Genomic DNA, 18,755 nt, shown 5'->3' with positions numbered 1-18,755 from the left:
AGCACAACCTCTTAAGGTCTCTACTCCATATGCAAGAGTTGGCACAAGTTTAACTGACATAATTTGTAATAGTTGGTTAAGGGGAAGCCCTTTTAAGTTATTCTGAAGTTTGGAAAATGCAGCAATTAATGAGTTGTTTCTTCTGTGTAGTGCAGCACACTGGTTTTTACCCATGCCCCTAGCATCTATTATAACACCCAGATATCTATATTCAGTGACCAATTCGAATACAGTCCCCTCCATTCTCAATTTTGGTCTTACAGCCAACCCTCTAGTCACCAGCATTGTTTATGCCTTTTTTAAGTTAATCTTTAGGCCATGAGTGGAGGTGTACTGTGCACTTTCATTAATTAATCTCTGCAGACCCACCTTATTAAAACAATATCATTGGCATAAAGTAAATATGAAACATTAAAACCTGCAACAGTCGGAGAGTGAGAATTAATTTCACTAAGCCTTGATGAAATCCCAGATAAATACAAGTTAAATAAGGTTGGGGCCAAAACACACCCCTGCTTCAGCCCGTCCCTTATCACCATTTTCTTGGACAAAACTGTGCCTTGGCCCAACCTTACTCTCCTCCAAGTATTAGTATATAGCAATTGTATCATTCTCAACAAACTCGGTGAGATTCCCATTTTGTTCCAAAGAATATTTCTGTGCACTGTGTCAAAAGCTGAGCTAAAATCAATAAAACATAAGTAAAGGTTCATCTTACGGCTTCTGGCCATTTCCATTATAAGAACTAGCATTTGAATGTTAATAATAGTCCCCATGCCTTTAATAAACTCTGTTTGGTTTTTTGGGAGTAAATTACTGGCAGCAACCCAGTCTGTGAGTTCTGTTAGCAGACACTTAGCAAAAAACTTTGGTTCGCAATCCATTAAAGCTATAAGTCTATAAGTAGCAGGATCCAAGACTTGACCAGCTTTGTAAATCGGAGCCAAAACTGAGCCCGTCCATTTGTCTGGGACGTCTTCCTTCCATAAAACTAACCCTGGGCTAAGCACTACGCTACGCTTGCGGAGTTTGCGCAACTTTGCACTACACAAGCTGCACGTAGCACAGTGCGAACACGCGTAGTGCAGCGTAGCGTAGTGCAGCGGTCATTTTTTGCTTCTTCGCAGTCCTCAACGTCATGTTCGCGACCGCGAGCAAGTAAAATTACATCCCGGCGAGATTCTCAACGCGGGGAGGTCAAGTTTCTCATTGTGAGTGGTTGCGCATGCTCACAACCGCTCTCAATGAGAAACTACCAGTTCGCGTTGAGAAAGCTGCCGCTCGAGTAATAATCTACTCGAGCAGCAGAAAACTACAGCTCGCATTGTGCAAGATGCCGTTTTCAATGATTGCACAGTGCCGGATGCTTGTCCGCACTGTGCAATCATTGAAAACGCATCTTGCACAGTGCGAACATGCTACTGCGCAGCTCGCGTAGTGCTACGTGAAGTTCGTGTAGTGTGAAGTGCACTTCGCGTAGCGCTACTTCGCGAACTACGCCCACCCCTGCCTGAAACATTATTGAACAAGTTTGACATTTAAATAGTGCTTGAGGGAGGCCATTTGGCCCTGGTGCACTACTCCGTCTGCTGGAACTTATAATTTTTTCTACTGTTGTCCACTGGATCATTTGCTGGGTGTTTTTCATTTCATTATCATTGACCCTTGTATTTTCAACTGAATTTACTTCTGTTGGCATGTGTAATGCTGGACCTATTCCACGCCTGGGCTGGAGTACCTTCAAAATTGTTTTGGGACCCTTTTGATACAGTAAATCTAGAAGTGATGGATTCACTCTTATATAGGTAGGTGTTTTGCATGTGCATGTTCCTCCTTAAACCCAGTGGTGGCTGGTGAACTCTTAAAATAGAAGCTGCTATGAATGTAATCCTGCCGATGGTGTCCTGGTACGGTCATAGATTCTCTAGCTGCATCAAAAATATTTTCCAAACAAAAGTGGGAAGCTATATCCTCTACAAAGCAGATTTGAGGAGGCTTGACAGGTCAAGCGAATGGGTAGGACACTACAAGAGGAAGTTTTGAAAAACAGTACTTAAACTACTAGCAAGCTTTTCATCTGCAGAACTGGAGAAAGATAAGTTCAAATGTCAAATAGCCCCCATTAAGATATGGACTGAAAAGGTTGAGTCAAGAACAGCTCACCTTGTTGATAAGGTCTGGAAAGAATATTTTTCTATGCAGCCGAAATCTAGCTAGAAGCTGAGAGGCTGTGCATACCACCATCTTCAAACTTGAACATAATAAACAAGCAATCACTGACCTTAAAGCTTCAACAAACAGTGGCTGCTCTTGGCAATTTAAAAGTGAGCCTCCATATTGGTTTGTTTGATACATCCCTGCATTTTCAACAATATCTTGTCTTGCTAGCAAACCACAGAAAAATAAGACGTTTCGCCTTAGCTGGTGGAGGGTGTAGGGCCCAGCTAAGATTCTAGAAAAAGAGCAACTTGGAAATAGAGTAGAGCAAACATTCTTTCTCTTAAGTGACCTTATGGGTTTCGTGACCAGGGCAACACGCCAATCTAGATCTGAGGTTCAACTGGGACATGGGTTTAAAATTTCAGAACGCCCAATGAGAAGACGTCCTGTGTTCACCCTGTTTATTATCGTCCTGTGAATTGGCCCTGCTTTTTCACACAGAACTATTGCTTTATGCTTTGGACTCTTTGTGCCTGTCACGTTTGGCCTTGTTTTTAGATTACACAAGGTTTTAGCCTTGCTTTTAATATATTTTAATTTGTATACTTTGTTTTAATTTTTTTTGTGCAACAGGCAGCTATGATTTGTACTGTGGGTCGAAAGCATGTTCTAAAAATATCTGTCAGGTCGAGACGCAATTCTGAGGTCTGGAGTACATATTTCAAAAAATGTCACTGCAACTCTCACACATCAACTTATTTCCCCAGGAAGGACAAACATAAGGACGAATTGGGAATGTATACAGATTTGCACTGTGAGATGATTTTAAAAAGGCTGAAGTTCCGTCTAAGAACGCCTTTTCACAACACAGTGCACAGACTTCTCAAACGGAATTGGGCGCTTATGAGGCAGACCACAAAACATTGAGCTGTACAACCGCTTTCTAAGGCCACTGTCAGCAAGTGCAATATTTCACCCCTTACCCCAGTCACAAAAGGTTTTAGGTTTATTTCTTGAAGAGGAGTGAGACAGAGAATGTGCCCACAAGGATGACCGCGAAGACCACAGAAAGACGTTCTCACAGGCGGTTTTCAGAGAAGAGAAGAGATGGTAGTGACTGAAAAACATTGCGTGCGAGTGAGCGGGGGCTTTGAGGCCTCTCCAAATATTTTTGATCATTTAAAAAGCTAGCTTTGCTGATATTATAAAGCGCTGCAATTTTAGAACTAAATAGCAACAAGTGCCAAGAGCCCAAAAAGCACTATTTAATGACAGTGGCATTGACTCTTTAAAAAGCAGATTGCCTTTCCTACTACGTTGTCTATTGCAATAGTTTACTAACTGCTGTTCAAAGTCTTACCTGGGACAGCTCTGTTGGTGTACCCAGTGTCATCGAAGTATCTTTGTCCCAAACGGCTAAATTAAGTACAAAGTCACTCACGTCCATCAGGCTCTGTTCTCCTTTGATTCAGGCCTTCCTTTCGCCAAGTACAGAGAAGCAAAAACAATCACACTTTTGGGCTGTCTTTTTATGGAAAAACGCGAAGACAGACTACCATAAAGGGTGGGTGGGGTGCGGACAGTGGGGGGGTCTCGCCAAAGTCGGTCCTGGAGTGCCGGATCCATGCCAGATTTTTAGCATATTCCCATTTAGATACATTTAGTTATATTAAAGTTTTGGCATGGATCGGGAGTGGCAGGACCGCCTTTGGAGAACCTTGACCTAGTCCAACAAGTGAAGTGACAGCTGCCATGAGTGACATCGTTTTTAGCACGAAGGGCTTGAGAAGGCAGCACCGGAAAAGGTGCATCGCTGCTGAACAACACGAAGACACCAGTTCTCCTCATGGGAAACATGGGCTGTAGAGAGGTAAACCCAACAAAATGACTTCACCGGGCAATAGAGTTTGGTGCATTTGCAAACACACATGACTGGCCTGCCCCTGCCTGTTTGTCACTCAAAGATCCTCAGGACAATCAGCCAGATAGTGATGTACTTCAAAAGTAATACGTTCCAGAAAGATGAACAGTAAATGTTAAGAAACTTGCCTGCACTTCAGAGGGGCCGTGCTCGGCTACCCTAAGGGACAAGCCGCTACCGCTTAAACCCTTCCTTACCCCACCCTGAGCACCTCACTTTAGGTGTATGTGTTCACCAATTTGCCAGCAACTTCCCCTGTCCCTCCCGCTAAAACATTAACCTATCTGTGGAGAGATCTTCGCACTCGTGGTCGAGACCTCAAAATAGAAAAGTGAGGTGCAGCGGGGATTTCTGCACACAGGTCTGTGAATTGCATTTTGTAGTAGGTAAGCCCTACTACTGTAGTACTATTTACATAATAAAACTTGTAATTTGTGAAAATGACCCATAATGTCCAAAGTCTTGAATGCACAATTAGTATCCCATTGGATGTAGATTTTCTATTTTTAAGTCCAATGTGGTGGTACTTAATGTACAATATTTCATTCTGATGATACCGTGGTACCATCATGCACCTATGATCACATGGAAAGCAAAAACATTATGCTAAAACAAAAATGTGCTAGACGAGCGGAGTAAATCCCAAAATCCTCAGAAAAATGAGTACAAACCTGGCATGAATGCAATTTGTAATTCATATAAAACCAGTTCATGAATATCTTTCCCTTGCTTACTATTTACTCTATTACCTTGCCATTTCAGCCAGATATCTCGCTCCGAGCCATTTTTCCATGTCTTTGGAAGCATCGTCTGCTTTTGCCAGCAAATCCTGTAGAACTGCTAGTGCTTTTGATTTTATTAGTTCAAGTCTGGATTTTGTAGCAGCCGCTGTTGAAAACGATAGCCCATGACAAACAAACAGATTAGACATAGCACTTTACAATGCATGCAGAGAATTAGTTCAAAATCAGTAGAACAATTGGAAAATTAGGAACTCGCACCAAACAAACCTCAATCTTCATACACAGATTCATATTTCACGTTTATTTTGCCATTACTAGAAGTAAGAGCAAGTCAGAAACATTTACCATTAGTGATTTTATTCCCCGTTATATTGACTAAAAAGTCTCAATGATCTGGTAGTATTTTGTTACATATGTCAACCTTGTACTTTTATGTGCATTTTTAGTGGGTGTCCCGCCTGTCTTATTAAAATTGCACTGATATCTTAGGCACTGTAATAACTCTTTGGAGCATAAGCCAAACTCTGAATAAGGCCCTAAGTTTCTAAGTCACATGTGCAGTGCTAACACCCCCTCCTCCTTTGAGCTGTCTTCCCTGGAGTACCACATTCGAGTACTGATGTCCCGTCTCAGTTCCTTGTTATGTTGTTTGCTGTACTTGTTGCTTATTTTGAAAGCATTGCGTGATCCGCGTTATATAAATATAAATATTACGTAAATAATAAATCAATACATTCCTATGTCTTGGTCTGAAGAGGCATGCAGATGCATTTACTGATTGTGAAATCCCTCCGTACAGAACTACTGTACACAATAACACGTCTATACTTATATTCAATAGAAACTGTGCAGCTACACAGAGAATAATGGACAATACATGAGGCTGAGTAATTAGAATGCAGACATGGACAAAATAGTACATCCACAGAGAAGAACAAAGGAAACAAAGGCTATGAGATATTAACAAAGACTTTACATACATGTTTTGGGGAGTGGGCTACTGATAGTGGTAGTGAGTTTAGTCACTGTAAGGACGGATGGAGCATTATGGGGACGAGGGACTGGTCTAGTCACAGAGGTTTCCAGTTCTGTGAGGTGAACTTATAGGGTCTGTTTACAATCAATGAGGGAATGGTGGATCTCAGCTGGATGGAACCGATGTTCCAGAGAAGTGAACTTATATGTCACTCAAAAGAAGTGAAACACGCAGGTGGGGTGGTGGGGGCTGTTATGCAGCGACCGATGGGCGTTGATTGAGCATAAGAACCACATAGTAGTATGCCGGAGTGTTATGGCAGGCGGGTGACCAGGAGCAGTCATTGAATGATTCTGAAGAGTAGGTAATTTGTTATTGTCACTATAACTGGCTGAGCGCTTTAGAATACTGCTCAGACACCTGCTATGTTGTGGAATTAAAACATTGTAACAGTAGCTGTAAGTGATGAGGTCATGCATGCTGGACATAAACAGTGCGCCTAAGTATTTGGTGAAAGTTATGTAGGAAAAAAATGAGTCTGGAGGAGGGGCAAGGCCGGTGAGGTGGTGGAGGGGGGCGAGGAAGGGAAGTACGATTTGTTTTGGTTTGGCAGAAGATGGACATTATCCGCTGGTTTCTCCTCCTAGTCACTGTCATTACGTTATGGAAGCGATTCATGTCCAGGAGACAGACTACAGTCTTACCACTTTACATTTATCAACACCTTTTACCTCGTCCCCTAAAAGGACATACATACCTGACCTCTCACACAGAAGTCTTCTTTGTCTGTTCACCATGATGCAAACTCAGCAGCAAATCACGCTAAGTTGCATTTCTCTCTTTTACCTTTTTGAATTGTTCGGGGTGGGCCATTTGGAGGAGCTCCTTTTCTGAACTCCTCTTGTGGTACATCCATAAACTAATCGGGTTTCTTTATTCGATGTTTAGCGGGATTCGCTGTCTGAGGAAGGCTGACCTCCAGGAGGCTTGACATTTACTTGCTGTTTACTGTGACATGCCGGAATCGAGGCTCTGCCAGCTGAGTGAGTCGTGCACTAGTTGTGTCATTGTAAATGTAAATTGAAACTTGTATAGCGTACTACTCACCCGCAAGGGTCTCAAGGCGCTTGTACGAATACCGCTGTGGAACCCATCCTGGCTTTCCCTGTGAGGCGTCCACTCCTGGGCACCCCCAAGGTGGAGGCCAGGCATCCTTAGCGTTGTGGGGGCCGTTGTGGAGATTAAGCAATCTATTGCCCAGAGTTGCAGAGTGGGACTCCATGATTGGAATAGGCACCGAGGCGAGAATTATCAGGTCTGTGGAATTTTTGAGCCCAAGACCCGCCGAGGCGGGGAATTGAACCCTGGTCCCGGGCTAGACCTCTGCATCAGGGTCTGCAGCTCTAATCATTGAGCCACACTTCTCCACTTGAGCTAAACTTCTCCAATTGTCCCTGTTCTTCCCATTGTACTTCTTCCCATGGCTCCCTCAAAGATCCTGGTGGTGAAGAGCCTATTGATCCCTCTCTGTCCTATGCAGTCTCAACACAGAGAGTGTCCAGGAAAGGGGATTGAATATACAGACACCTGTATGTAATACTCTTTTTGGGTGCACAAGGCAAGGCGATGTGCATTAGTTTTAAACCAGAAGCAGAAACCTCGCTGTGCAGCTTCATTCTCTGTTTAATTGGAGAGCTCATTGCAGAGGTTTGGGAATGGGATTGCTGCATCTGGTAAAGTGGAGACTTTGCTGTAGAAATTGTTGCTGATCCTGGTTCTCAGGAGCTGGAAGCCAACTACCTTTCCTAGATCACGCTTTTGGTGTCTGAGTCGGTGGAAATTTTAGCACACACATGAAATGGGGGAAAGACCACCACAAAAAGAAAAATTCACGAACAAATTTTTATATCAAATGGAACTGAATAGCAAAGAGGAATACGAATGTATAATTATCTGAATTATTCCATACTTATTTAGAATGGGTTTTCGAACTTTGTAATTTCAACCTGTACATTAGAGATGCCCATTCATACTGAAAATAGGTAAAACATAGTATTATGGAATTTTTATAAAAGTAATACAGTAGTGATACTGGGTGTTTTATGATTCTAGGTGACTATTAAATTAAAAAACAAACAAAAGAAGGTAAAACATTGCGGATGTATTGCGTAGTTTAATGTTTAGATATACCCCAATATAGGCTGCAGAGAGGGCCACCTTAAGCATTTTAAAGATGGCCCCTCTTGTTTCCATGACTATAGAAAGTGTTCAATGCGTGGTGGTGGCATAGCCTAGGCGTTAGATACCACACAACATAGACTATAGATGAGGCCGCATTATGTTCATCAAAGATGGAGCTCCATGCCAAGAGTATATAAGGAGTCCCATGTAAAGAGACAAAAGGAGTAAGATTTATTTCACACAGTGTACGTTTATTTACTTTTAGGTTCATTTTTAGATACATTGAATTATGGACTTTTTTGAGAAGACAGCCACCTTTCTGCTTGAAAAGGGGAGAAGCAGGAAAGATTAGTAAATATAGCATATTCAAATTTGTACATACACCTTAATTAGAACTAGAAAGAAGGTTGTCTTTTTGAATTTTAAAGCTGGCACGTCCTGTCCAAATGAAGATAGAAAAAAACTCACATTTGAGAGGTAAAACAAGTAGACTATATTTTATATAAAGTTTACCAGTTTGGGTGATCATATAAATAAAAGGAGGCAAATATTATCCAAGAGACTCCCTCCATACACATGGGTAAAAAAAACCTGCGGGCATAGACAAGTTGCTGACCAAGTAACCAGTAAACAATGAAGGAGGAACATTTGACAATTAAGTAGGTAAGGATATGGAATAAATGGTGACAGGAATCCTATTTAAAGTTAACATCAAACTCTATAATTTAGTAGGGTCCTTCTTTCTTTAGGGAAAAAGTATCACTATCACTAAGGACATAAAATAGTGGGTGATTAAAAAGTACCCATAGGGGATACGTCCTGATGAGCAAGTTACTTACCTTCGATAATGTATTATCTGGTAGAGACAGGAGCTAGCAGCAGATTTCTTACTTTAGAACCTTCCCCAGGTGCGATACTGGATCCAGAAACTTTTTTCCCCATAGAACATCTGCGCGCGCTGGCAAAGGGAATTGCACGACTCCGCACCGACGTCGTCCAGCAAATGTAACATCAACAGAGTCCATATATCTCCCTCGCTGTCACACTAACATCAGTTTATCCTGTGACCATTTTTCGCACTCGAAACGCGGAGCCACCTCTAGAAGCTGTGAATTGAACAGTGTGCCACACACCAACAAAAGACACCTGCAACATTACCCCCCCCCCCCAAAATTCCCTCTCTTCTGGGTCAGAAATTACATCGCTGATGAGCCTGCCACCCTGTCATAACCAGCAATCTCCTTCCACCCCGTAAATGCCTTTCTCTTCAAGATCAGAAGGACTTCGCCGACAAGCCTGCCACCGCAGCTGAGGTTAGAGGAGACTCGACCCGGTTGGGTTGGGGGTGAGGACTCTCATCAGGAACGTTCTAACCGACAGCCTGGGCTGAGCTCTGAGGAGTTGTGGATCCCGACGGTTGGTGAGGGTCCCCTGTGCACCTGCACCAGAGTCTCTCTCCCTTCAATGACACATGGTGCTGAGGGACAGACGAGAGTCTCAGCCTGCCATCTCCAGACGAGTTGGCTCCTTTACCCACTGGTGCTGGAATCGTCTCTCTTTATTCGAGATGGGCCGAATTGGGACAGAAGATAGCTTTGTTCGCCAGACGAGATTGGAGCGTCATGCTTGGCGACTGATGTTTGTCTGCCTACCTGTGCTGAGCCCCTCTCTTCCTGTAAAAAGACGGGCAGCGCTGGATCGGTTGAGAGCTGCGGTCCGACCCACCGACTCCAGAAGGGTTTGTCATCTGAGGCCCGGACGGACAGCCACCCCCATAGTCTGTGGGGAAGGTTGATATTAGCACGGCCCATATTTTTTAGAAATTTTAGACGAGCCATAGTGCCTCCACGGCAGAAACGGGTTCCAGTGAAGATTACATGAGCCATTGGAATTATGGTAAGTGGCGCTACCTCGCTTTCCGTCACCCCAGACTCCCTCACATTAACCTCAAACCCCCTAACTCAATAGTCAAAGACTCGCTCACAGTAATGGACTGAGAGCGCTCCGTAGGTCATCTCTCCTGATCCTCTAGATAATTGGTGTGATCTGCACCATTACTTTGCCTGTATTGCTTTGCTGAAACTATTGATATTGTGAGACATTCATTGTTTGCGACCGGATCTGGTCGAAATCCCCTGGTGGTGTTGCCCCCTCCGAAGACTGATTGGTTTGCAGCCTGGCCCTGAGTACGTCTTGCATGACACCTTGGTGCTGGTAAATCGAGTTGCTTAATACACTTTGAGGGAGCTAACATAAATTGGTGTATTTTGTGATAATTCACTGTAGGACCATCCGGATGGACACCATTGTCTTTTCTTTTCTATTGTCTTTCCCTGAGCACGAGCAGTCATTTTAAAGCTTCCACTATCAAATACCAGAGACAGAAGAAGTCCTCACCTGTCTTTCCCCATAGCAAAAGAAAAAGGACTGAGTGAACCTTAGCATGGGCAAATTAGGAGCAGTCCTTTCAGTCGAACTGCTGACTGCAACCTGGTAATCCTCTTTGTTCAACTGCTGTTTCAACTTTGATTTATGGGAGTTTATTTCGAGCACTCTCTCTTACCTAAACCTCCAAGACAGTGGTGCATTCAAGAGGGGGCAACTCTACTCTAATACAAAATTGCGGATCAATTAAGTTAATTCATCTCATTATGGAATGCACCCCCAGGCCCTTGCCCTTACACAATTGTTCCACAGCCCATGCGTGAATAGGCCTAGATCACTGAACTGGCCCCTGGGGCAGAATCTCTTGCCTGACCCCAAGATGGCTGCTACAGTGCTCCATTTCCTAGATGAACTACTACTCTTGGACAAAAATCGGACCTTGACCAGACCTCAATGTACAGGAATTTATATAGCGCAATTCACCAAGCGGTTTCTAAGCGCTTGCCTAGGGAACCCGTCCTGGTATTCCCCTGTGAGATAACCCCGGCAGGGTATCCGCAAGGTGAAAGCCAGGCATCCCGCCGCGAGGGGCCGTTGTGGAGATTAAGCAAGCTATTGCCCAGAGTCGCAGAGTGTGAACCCGTGAATCGAGTAGGCACCGGAGCGAGAATTGTCGAGCCCATGGACATTTTATGACTCAAGACCCCGCCGAGCTGGGAATTGAACCCTGGACCCAGGCTGACTTCTGCTTCCAGGTCTGCCGCCTCTAACCAGTGAGCCACACTTCTCCACACCTCAAGCATATCCCCCATCCGGCTCTTTAGCTGCTAAAGTGTAGATCAAAATTGGCGCCAAACACATATTAATTTTCTGATGTTCACTTACTAACATAAACATTGGCTGCATAGTGGCAGCAGTCTCCCAGGCTACTGAACCAATGACCCAACACGCGTGTCCTCTTCTACAGTGAGGGTATTTCTCTACCAGCCCTTCTATCCCTAAAATTGCCTCCATAAGTGTGCCCTTGTCCAAAGCACTTTCTACTCCCCTTGTTGGGGATGGATCCAGCATTTATGCCCTGGAGTCTCAGAGACCCCTCTGTGAGAGTCCACAGTGACAAGGGAGTCACACATAGTGGAGGACTGGGAGAGATTACCTTACCGCTGGGAGCTGTCTCCTACCCAGCCGGACGTCGGACACTGTGTGTCCGCTGGGTTCCTACCCCCTCCCCCACCTCTTCCCTCCTTTATTCTTCAGAGTGTGCACTTGGCCAAAGCACTGCTCTTCCCTCGCATTCATGCCCTGGAGTCTCATAGACTCTGCTGAGAGAGTCCACCACGACTTGGAAATCACACATAACGGAGTACTGGAAATGATCCCTTTACCGCTGGGAGCCGTCACCTACCCAGCTGGATGTCAGACACTATTACTTCTGTGTCTCCACGCTGTGTCTACTTCCCCTCCCCCACCTCCTCCCTCCTTCATTCTTTGTCTACCTCCCCTATTCCTCTCCTCTCTCCCCTGAATTTCTCTACCCCTGCTTGCTTTGTTTATCCTAGGTTTTTTCTCCTCCAGCCCGTATGTCCCTAAAATGGCCTCCATAAGTGTGCCCTTATCCAAAGCACTCCTACTCCTGTTGTTGGGGATGGATCCAGCATTTATGCCCTGGAGTCTGAGAGACCCCTCTGCGAGAGTCCACAGAGACAAGGGAGTCACACATAGCGGAGGACTGGGAAAGACCCCCTTACCACTGGGAGCCATCTCCTACACAGCCGGACGTCAAACACTGTGTTTCCGCTGAGTTTCCCATCCCCTCCCCCACCTCTTCCCTCCTTCATTCTACAGAGTGTGCCCATGGCCAAAGCACTACTCTCCCCGTGTTGGGGAGGGATCCAGCATTTATGCCCTGGTGTCTCAGAGACCCCACTGAGAGAGTCCACCACGACTAGGAAATCACACATAATGGAGGACTGGAAATGATTCCTTTACCACTGAGAGCCGTCACCTACCCAGCCGGATGTCAGACACTGTTACTTCCTCATCTCCACGCTGTGTCTCCTACCCCTCCCTAACATCATCACTCCTTCATTCTTTGCCTACCTCCCCTATTCCTCTCCTCTCTCCCCTGAATTTCTCTCCTCCTGCCTCCTTTGTTTATCATTATGCCTATGCTATGCTTTTGTAACTCAAGTAACTCATGTAACTACGCTCCAGCAACTGATATAACTGTGAAACAATGTTCTTCCTCATGTAAAGTGCTATGATACCTCCGGGTCTAGCCAGCGCTATATAAAACTTTTCAAACAAATAAATAAATAAACACCAAAGTGTCAAATAACTATTAAAGTAGTAACCATAATTCAGTTTATGAATATCCTAACAACAACCTTGAGACAAAAGAGAACCTATATATATAGTAAATACTGGGTTCTTCCTCACCTTCTCTTTTTAGATTTTTTTTTTTATAAAATACTAAAATAATTGAGACCCAAAAGAATTCTGCTCCCAGCATGGACATGATGGGCGAGTCGTTAAGGAAGCTGTGGCTAGATGCTGTCTCTACCAGAAAATGCGTTACCAAAGGTAAGTAACTTTCTCATCTGATAGAGACATCTAGCTGCAGATTCCTTACTATAGAATCAAATGCCAAAGCCATACCTGAGGAGGGTCTGTGAACAATAAACATGAAAAGTTCCTTACTAAGAGCAACCCGGCCCAAAATAAGAGAGAGGGAGATGACCGGATATTTAGAATAATGCAGGTGTGCAGATACACACTCTGCCCTTTAGAGTCTCATTGAAGGGGCCATAGGTAAATAATGTTGCAAGACTCTTAAACCATGGAAATAGCATACCCATTTCAGAAAGACAAGACCGTTTTAAGATCTCTCTTCCACATTAACAAAAATTTTAAGGCAATAAACAAATGGAGAATATATCACCCATGCTAATAAGACTTTGTCTTCAACTATTTGATTATATGTTCAAATCCGAACAGCAAATTCAAACTTATGAACCCAGAACAGCCAGCTGTGCCACTGACCCACACCTGTAAAATCCATCCTCTATGGAGAAAACACATTTTTCATTTAAAAGAAAAGTAAAAGACAACATTAGCCTTATAGTGGCATAGAAGCAGTCCTTCCATATAAAAAAGAACTTGAGATGTATAGGGACCTCTAGAAAATCTCATATATACAAAAATACAGATATAAATGGACACATATGAGTAAAATATTCAAATGCCTATGTATCAGCAAAATACATTTGTTTAAAAGATAGCTGAAAGAGAAATAACTTGCAGGCAACAGTGACAAAACAGTATGTGACCATAGCGAAATCATACCATTAAAAACGCAACAGCATCCAACCCATCAGAGTAATGTAAGTAGCCTAAAAGACCAAAATTAAACCATGTCAGCATGAAATCGAATAAGATATTGAGAAGTAAAAGAAATCTTGATAGCCTATCCAACACGAAGGTCTGCACAAGACCTTGCGTTATAAATAGAAACCATCATTGATGGACTAGTAAAAGCTGGAAAAAACAAATATTAATTTGCCTAACCTTCTTGGAACCACACTTCGCTAAGCGAGAACCAAACCTATAGCATGAAAAGGCAGAAAATAAGGCAAAGTGTTGTCTACCGGCAACTTTAGTCAGGTAGATAATGAAAGGAATCGCTCTGTAAGAGAACAATATTCCTGAATCTTCTACAAAAAGCAGAACGACGAACTCCAAGCCTCCCCTCAAGGATCAACCTACATTAATTCTAGGTAGAAAAGAAATGGTAAACCATAGAGTGGAATGTTCTCAAACAACCTTTTCCAACAGAAGGAATAGAATCACTTAAGATACTATATCTGCCTAAAGGCCTACAATAACCTGACATCACATCAGGAAAGTCAGGAACCGATAATGCTGAGAGAACATAAACATGTTGAACAACACTGACCAAAAGACAGAGCCTGAACAGCAACATATTGCCGTAAAACTTCACAAGACAAGTGTTTGCTAATAATGTTCTACCTCCAACAGACGTAAAGAACCTCATCTATCACCTCATCTATCATGCAAACACAAGGCCCGTACCAGAGTGAAAGCTCAAGCCACATAATAACAATGTAGGATATAGGTACTTTCTCTGGAAAATACCAGAAGGAATCTTAGGATAGACACCCTAGTGCTGTACCCTACAAAAGATATTAGGACAAGCATATCAAGAGGGTCTTTGCACCTAAGATAATTAAAGGGTCACATTGTATACCCAATGACTCCATGGGATACAAATTCCCAAAAAACACAGAGAACTACCCTATACATAGAGTAGAACTCAGAGCACTTAAGCATGAAACAAACAGTGCATAAGCTTAACAGACCCCTCTCAACCAATATATAAACATATATAAATGTATATATATTTATAAATAAATGGTAATTTGAAAATGCTCACAACAACATACAAACAATACCCCACATAGGGTTTAGTATATACAATAACCGTATCACAGTAATTCAAACTGTAAGATCTGTATAACAGGTGTCTGATAAACAATATATGTTAGAACTGGCACCTTTGCGTGAGTCTCCCTTCCACTTTTTGCTGATGTGCCTCAGATGTTTTGCAGGTGTTCGATGCTCAGGGCACTGCGCCACGGCCGATCCGTGCCGCAGTGCAAGTACTCCCAATGCAAAGTGTATGTACAATTGATTTCCACGATTGGATTATTTGGTTTACTATCAGTCCCCAGTAAAGTGTACAAGGCGTGCCGTGGCTTGTAGATACAAATACCGCTGGTGGGCCTGCAGCGCTGGTTGCGCCACCCACAGAAGCGGCCTCGTAAGATATGTCTTTGGTCCGCCATTGCTGACCCCCGTACAGACCCGCACTGTCACGCTGACTGTGCAAGTGCCCACACTTGCCAGTCCCAGAACCTTCCCTCACCTTCATATCAGTCACCCCTATGGTAGGCCTACGGGCAGGGTGCATTGTAAGCGTAAGGTAGGACAGGCCTAGAGTGTGGCATGTCCTAGTAGTGAATTACCGCCCTTTTTCGTTCTTCACTATTGAAGGGCTACCGGTTCTCTTAGGCCAGATGAGCTGTCGGAGCTATTACACGCTATACTCCCGGCAGGCTCAGGGAACCCGGTAGCAGGTCGAGTTTAGTATGCCTGAACTCAGAATAATAAAATACTTCCTTTAGTAAGGTTTATTTTAATATCCTGTGTTTGCAAATGCTACTTTTAGAAAGTTAGCCTTTGCTCGCCTAACTGTTCATCCCGCCTCTGCCAGGCTGTGTATCTGCTGTCTGGGTTTGTGTGATTGACAGGGCTGGAAGATTCCCGGGGGATAGTCGGGTGCTCAGGAGGGTGAATGAGATGCTTACACCAGGATGGGTGGGCGGAGTAGTCCTTGACTCTGAATAGGGTTGTGCTCCACCACCACAATGCTGGCTCCACCTCCCGCGGAGCGTCTGATGTCTCTGCCCTGCACCCTGAAAGAAGACGGCAGCGTCCTGTCAACAAAGTACTTCAGAACCGGGTTGAACCAGGCTCAGACCCCCTCAGATCCAGTTTTGACCACGACGAACCTCTGCCTGACTAGAAGGACCCAAAGAAGCTGAAGGATGGAAACCAGTCTGTATCCTGTAAGACTGGCCTGCAGTGGTGCCTTGCTGAGAACGGAGAGGAAAGGACCAGAGAGGACTTTGTAGACTTGTGCCTGAAACGATCTCCAAGGGCTTGATCGAGAGCTTGCCCCCTGAACGGAACCCCAGTACCATTGGGTTCTATCTGCTTGTGCCCGTTTGCTGTTGGGCCTCAGTTCTTATTCCCTCGCCAGAGTTGTGACTCGGGTGCCTTCGCCCTCTCCCAGGCCGTGACAGCTCGGAGCCTGGTCGCCCCGCCGTAGAGAGTCCCGCTCATTCCTGAGCCGTTCTCCGCTTCAGTGCCGGACCGCCTGCTCTCCTGTCACCTCGCCGCTTACGGAGCGAGCTGCGCACCTCTCATCGTCTCCAGCCGGAATCTGCACAGAGTGCATCTCATAGCCTCGGATGGTCCGTACGTCGTAACGTACCTGACTGTCTCGCTTTGCGCTCCTGCATACCAAGACTCACGCCACACCTCAAGAAAGGCCTCCTTGTACTGTGGTACCGGAAGCCTGGTGCTGCACCCGTCTGCCGAAGACCTCAACGCCCCTCACAGATCCACGAGTCAGAACCTGCGTGCTAAGAAGTAGTACGCCCCGCAGGCCTGAACGGCGCCTCGCCCCGTGAGCTGTCCCGATCCCGGATCGCCGCAACCCTCCACAGTCTAGCTCCTTCACCTCGCTCCTCGAGGGGGATTGAGCCGGAGAGAACCTCTGGAAAACCGTCGGTCTCGTTCGGGGTCTGCCCTCACAAGTAGCCGCGCTTGAAACGCCTCGGACTTCCCCCGCAAGGTACACTTGAACTCAGTCTCGAGTTCATATCGGATCCAGGGTCCGCAACGTTCTTATTTCCCTGTCATCGTACCTTGCTAACGAACATTGAAAGACTAAGCTTGCCTATTCTAATCTGGTGACCTCGATTTACTAAACGTTATTCTGGTCTTGTGATATTCCTGCTTGAATCTATCTTTTATATAAAGTATACGTATTTTTGATACAACCATACGACTGGTGTCCATTTGTGGTGGGTCAGTGGGTTTACTGTGTGTGATCATGAATGCTTAACTTACTATCGCCCTGAGGATTAGCCTTGTCTGCTCGCGCCTCACTACCTAGTGGGTGAGCAGGGGTTATTCAAAGGAGTAGTTCCCTTGCCCTGACGTGGAGCTGAGGGTCCTTGCTTGTCACAAGTGCATACCTGTTCCAACCAGAGACCTCCGGTTCTAACATTGGTGCCAGCGGTGAGGATTTCGGATTTGCATTCATGATTCATATACAGTGAATTACTGATCACCACGTAGTGAGAGCAGACCAATAAAGCGACCAGATTACAGTCTTGCCGAGAGATCTCCAATCTCCAAAACCATGCCTGGTTCACTTCCCTCAAGAGCACTCTCTGTTATCTCTGGAATCGACGATGTTGACTGGGACGGGCTGGAAAAGTGCAAAGGTGAGCACTTGAGAGTCCTGTGCGAAAAGTTCAGAGTTTCGTAAGCCAACTGCAGAACCCGAACCCAGCGCATCACGGCACCGAGAGCCTGGAAAGAGTCCAGAGAGCCCGAAAATCAGGTGGTGATCGATCCGCCTGATAGCCTCATCGGAGGCCTGGGAGGCCGGTCGGCCGACGAGCTGGCAGACAGGGCCGCAACCAGAGCGCATGAAGTGGAGATGGCCAGATTGAAAGGTCAGATGGCCATGGAGGAAAAAAGGCTCCAGCTGGAGCACGAGATACGCCTAAAAGAATTGGAGCTGAAAGCGAAGAGCTTGGACACAGCTCCTGGTGTCAGCACAATGCCAGCCCAGGTAGAGTCAAGGGTCTACGTACCGAAGGATGTGGTGAAAGAATATTTCAAAGGAGATGACATAGGGCAGTGGTTCCCAGCCTACGAGGTAGCCATGTCTTCCCACCGGGTCCCTGACAAGGATTGGGGAGTGGAGTTGTGGGGACGGTTCCTGACCGAGGGGCGGGCTACCCTGTTAGATCTTCCTCCTGAAGAGTCAGTCTCCTACCCACACATGAAAGATGCCCTGATGAATCGGTTTGGGTTAACGCCTGAAATGTACCGGCAAAGGTTTAGAAAGTGTGTGAAGATTCAAGGGGGTACGTATGTGGAGTATGTGACCTTTTTCTGCAGAGCGCTGGATGGTTGGGTGAAAGGCAGTAAGGTAAACGGTTTTCAAGGGCTGTTTGATTTAATCGCATGGGAGCACTTGTCGGATAATTGTTTTCCTGAGTTACGCCAGCACCTGATCGATAGCAAGCTGTCCAACCCGAGGAAGCTTGCTGAGGAAGCGGACCGCTGGGTCAGCACCAGGGTCCACAAAGGTCCAGTGGGAGATTCAGCCAACGGTGGGCAGGGTCCCTAGCAGAAGAGTGGGGGGGACAAGGGAAAAACAGAAAGGGTTCCACAAAGGCCCCCAAAGTAATCCCCAAGGGAACCAAGGGAAAGGTTCTCAGCCTCCTCCACCCCCGAAATCAACCGGGGCCCCGACAGGTAAACCTGTTCCAAAGGGGCCCATCACCTGCTTTAGGTGTGGCGACCTGGGTCATGTTGCCTCTGACCCTAAGTGTCGCTTGTTCGCAAAACCCGCACCCACTGGTGCTCCACCCCGGCAACTATCTAATGTTAACTTTGGGGAGGAAGTAGCAATCCCAATGGGTGGGGATCCCGTCCAGATGACCCTAGTCTCGCTAGGAGACAGCGAGATGGTCCCAGAAAACTACCTTCCCAGTAACACTAA

At 45.4% G+C, this 18,755-nt stretch overlaps 1 protein-coding gene across 1 annotated transcript in view; it reads right to left on the bottom strand.

The window, feature by feature from the left end:
- The window catches only part of SPEF2 (sperm flagellar and cilia associated 2), a 1,087,451-nt gene that overhangs the window by 220,519 nt on the left and 848,177 nt on the right, over nucleotides 1-18,755 (bottom strand). Inside the window, exon 27 of the mRNA XM_086960525.1 lies at nucleotides 4,831-4,969. Within this exon, the coding sequence (XP_086816651.1) occupies nucleotides 4,831-4,969 (139 nt within the window). The remainder of the gene's footprint in view (nucleotides 1-4,830; nucleotides 4,970-18,755) is intronic.

Source organism: Lissotriton vulgaris, chromosome 3_1, assembly GCF_964263255.1.
Source record: "Lissotriton vulgaris chromosome 3_1, aLisVul1.2, whole genome shotgun sequence".
In the NCBI taxonomy this organism is placed as follows: Eukaryota; Metazoa; Chordata; class Amphibia; order Caudata; family Salamandridae; genus Lissotriton; species Lissotriton vulgaris.
Note: the sequence above shows the minus strand (reverse complement) of the source record. Positions and strands in the feature narration are given on the sequence as shown.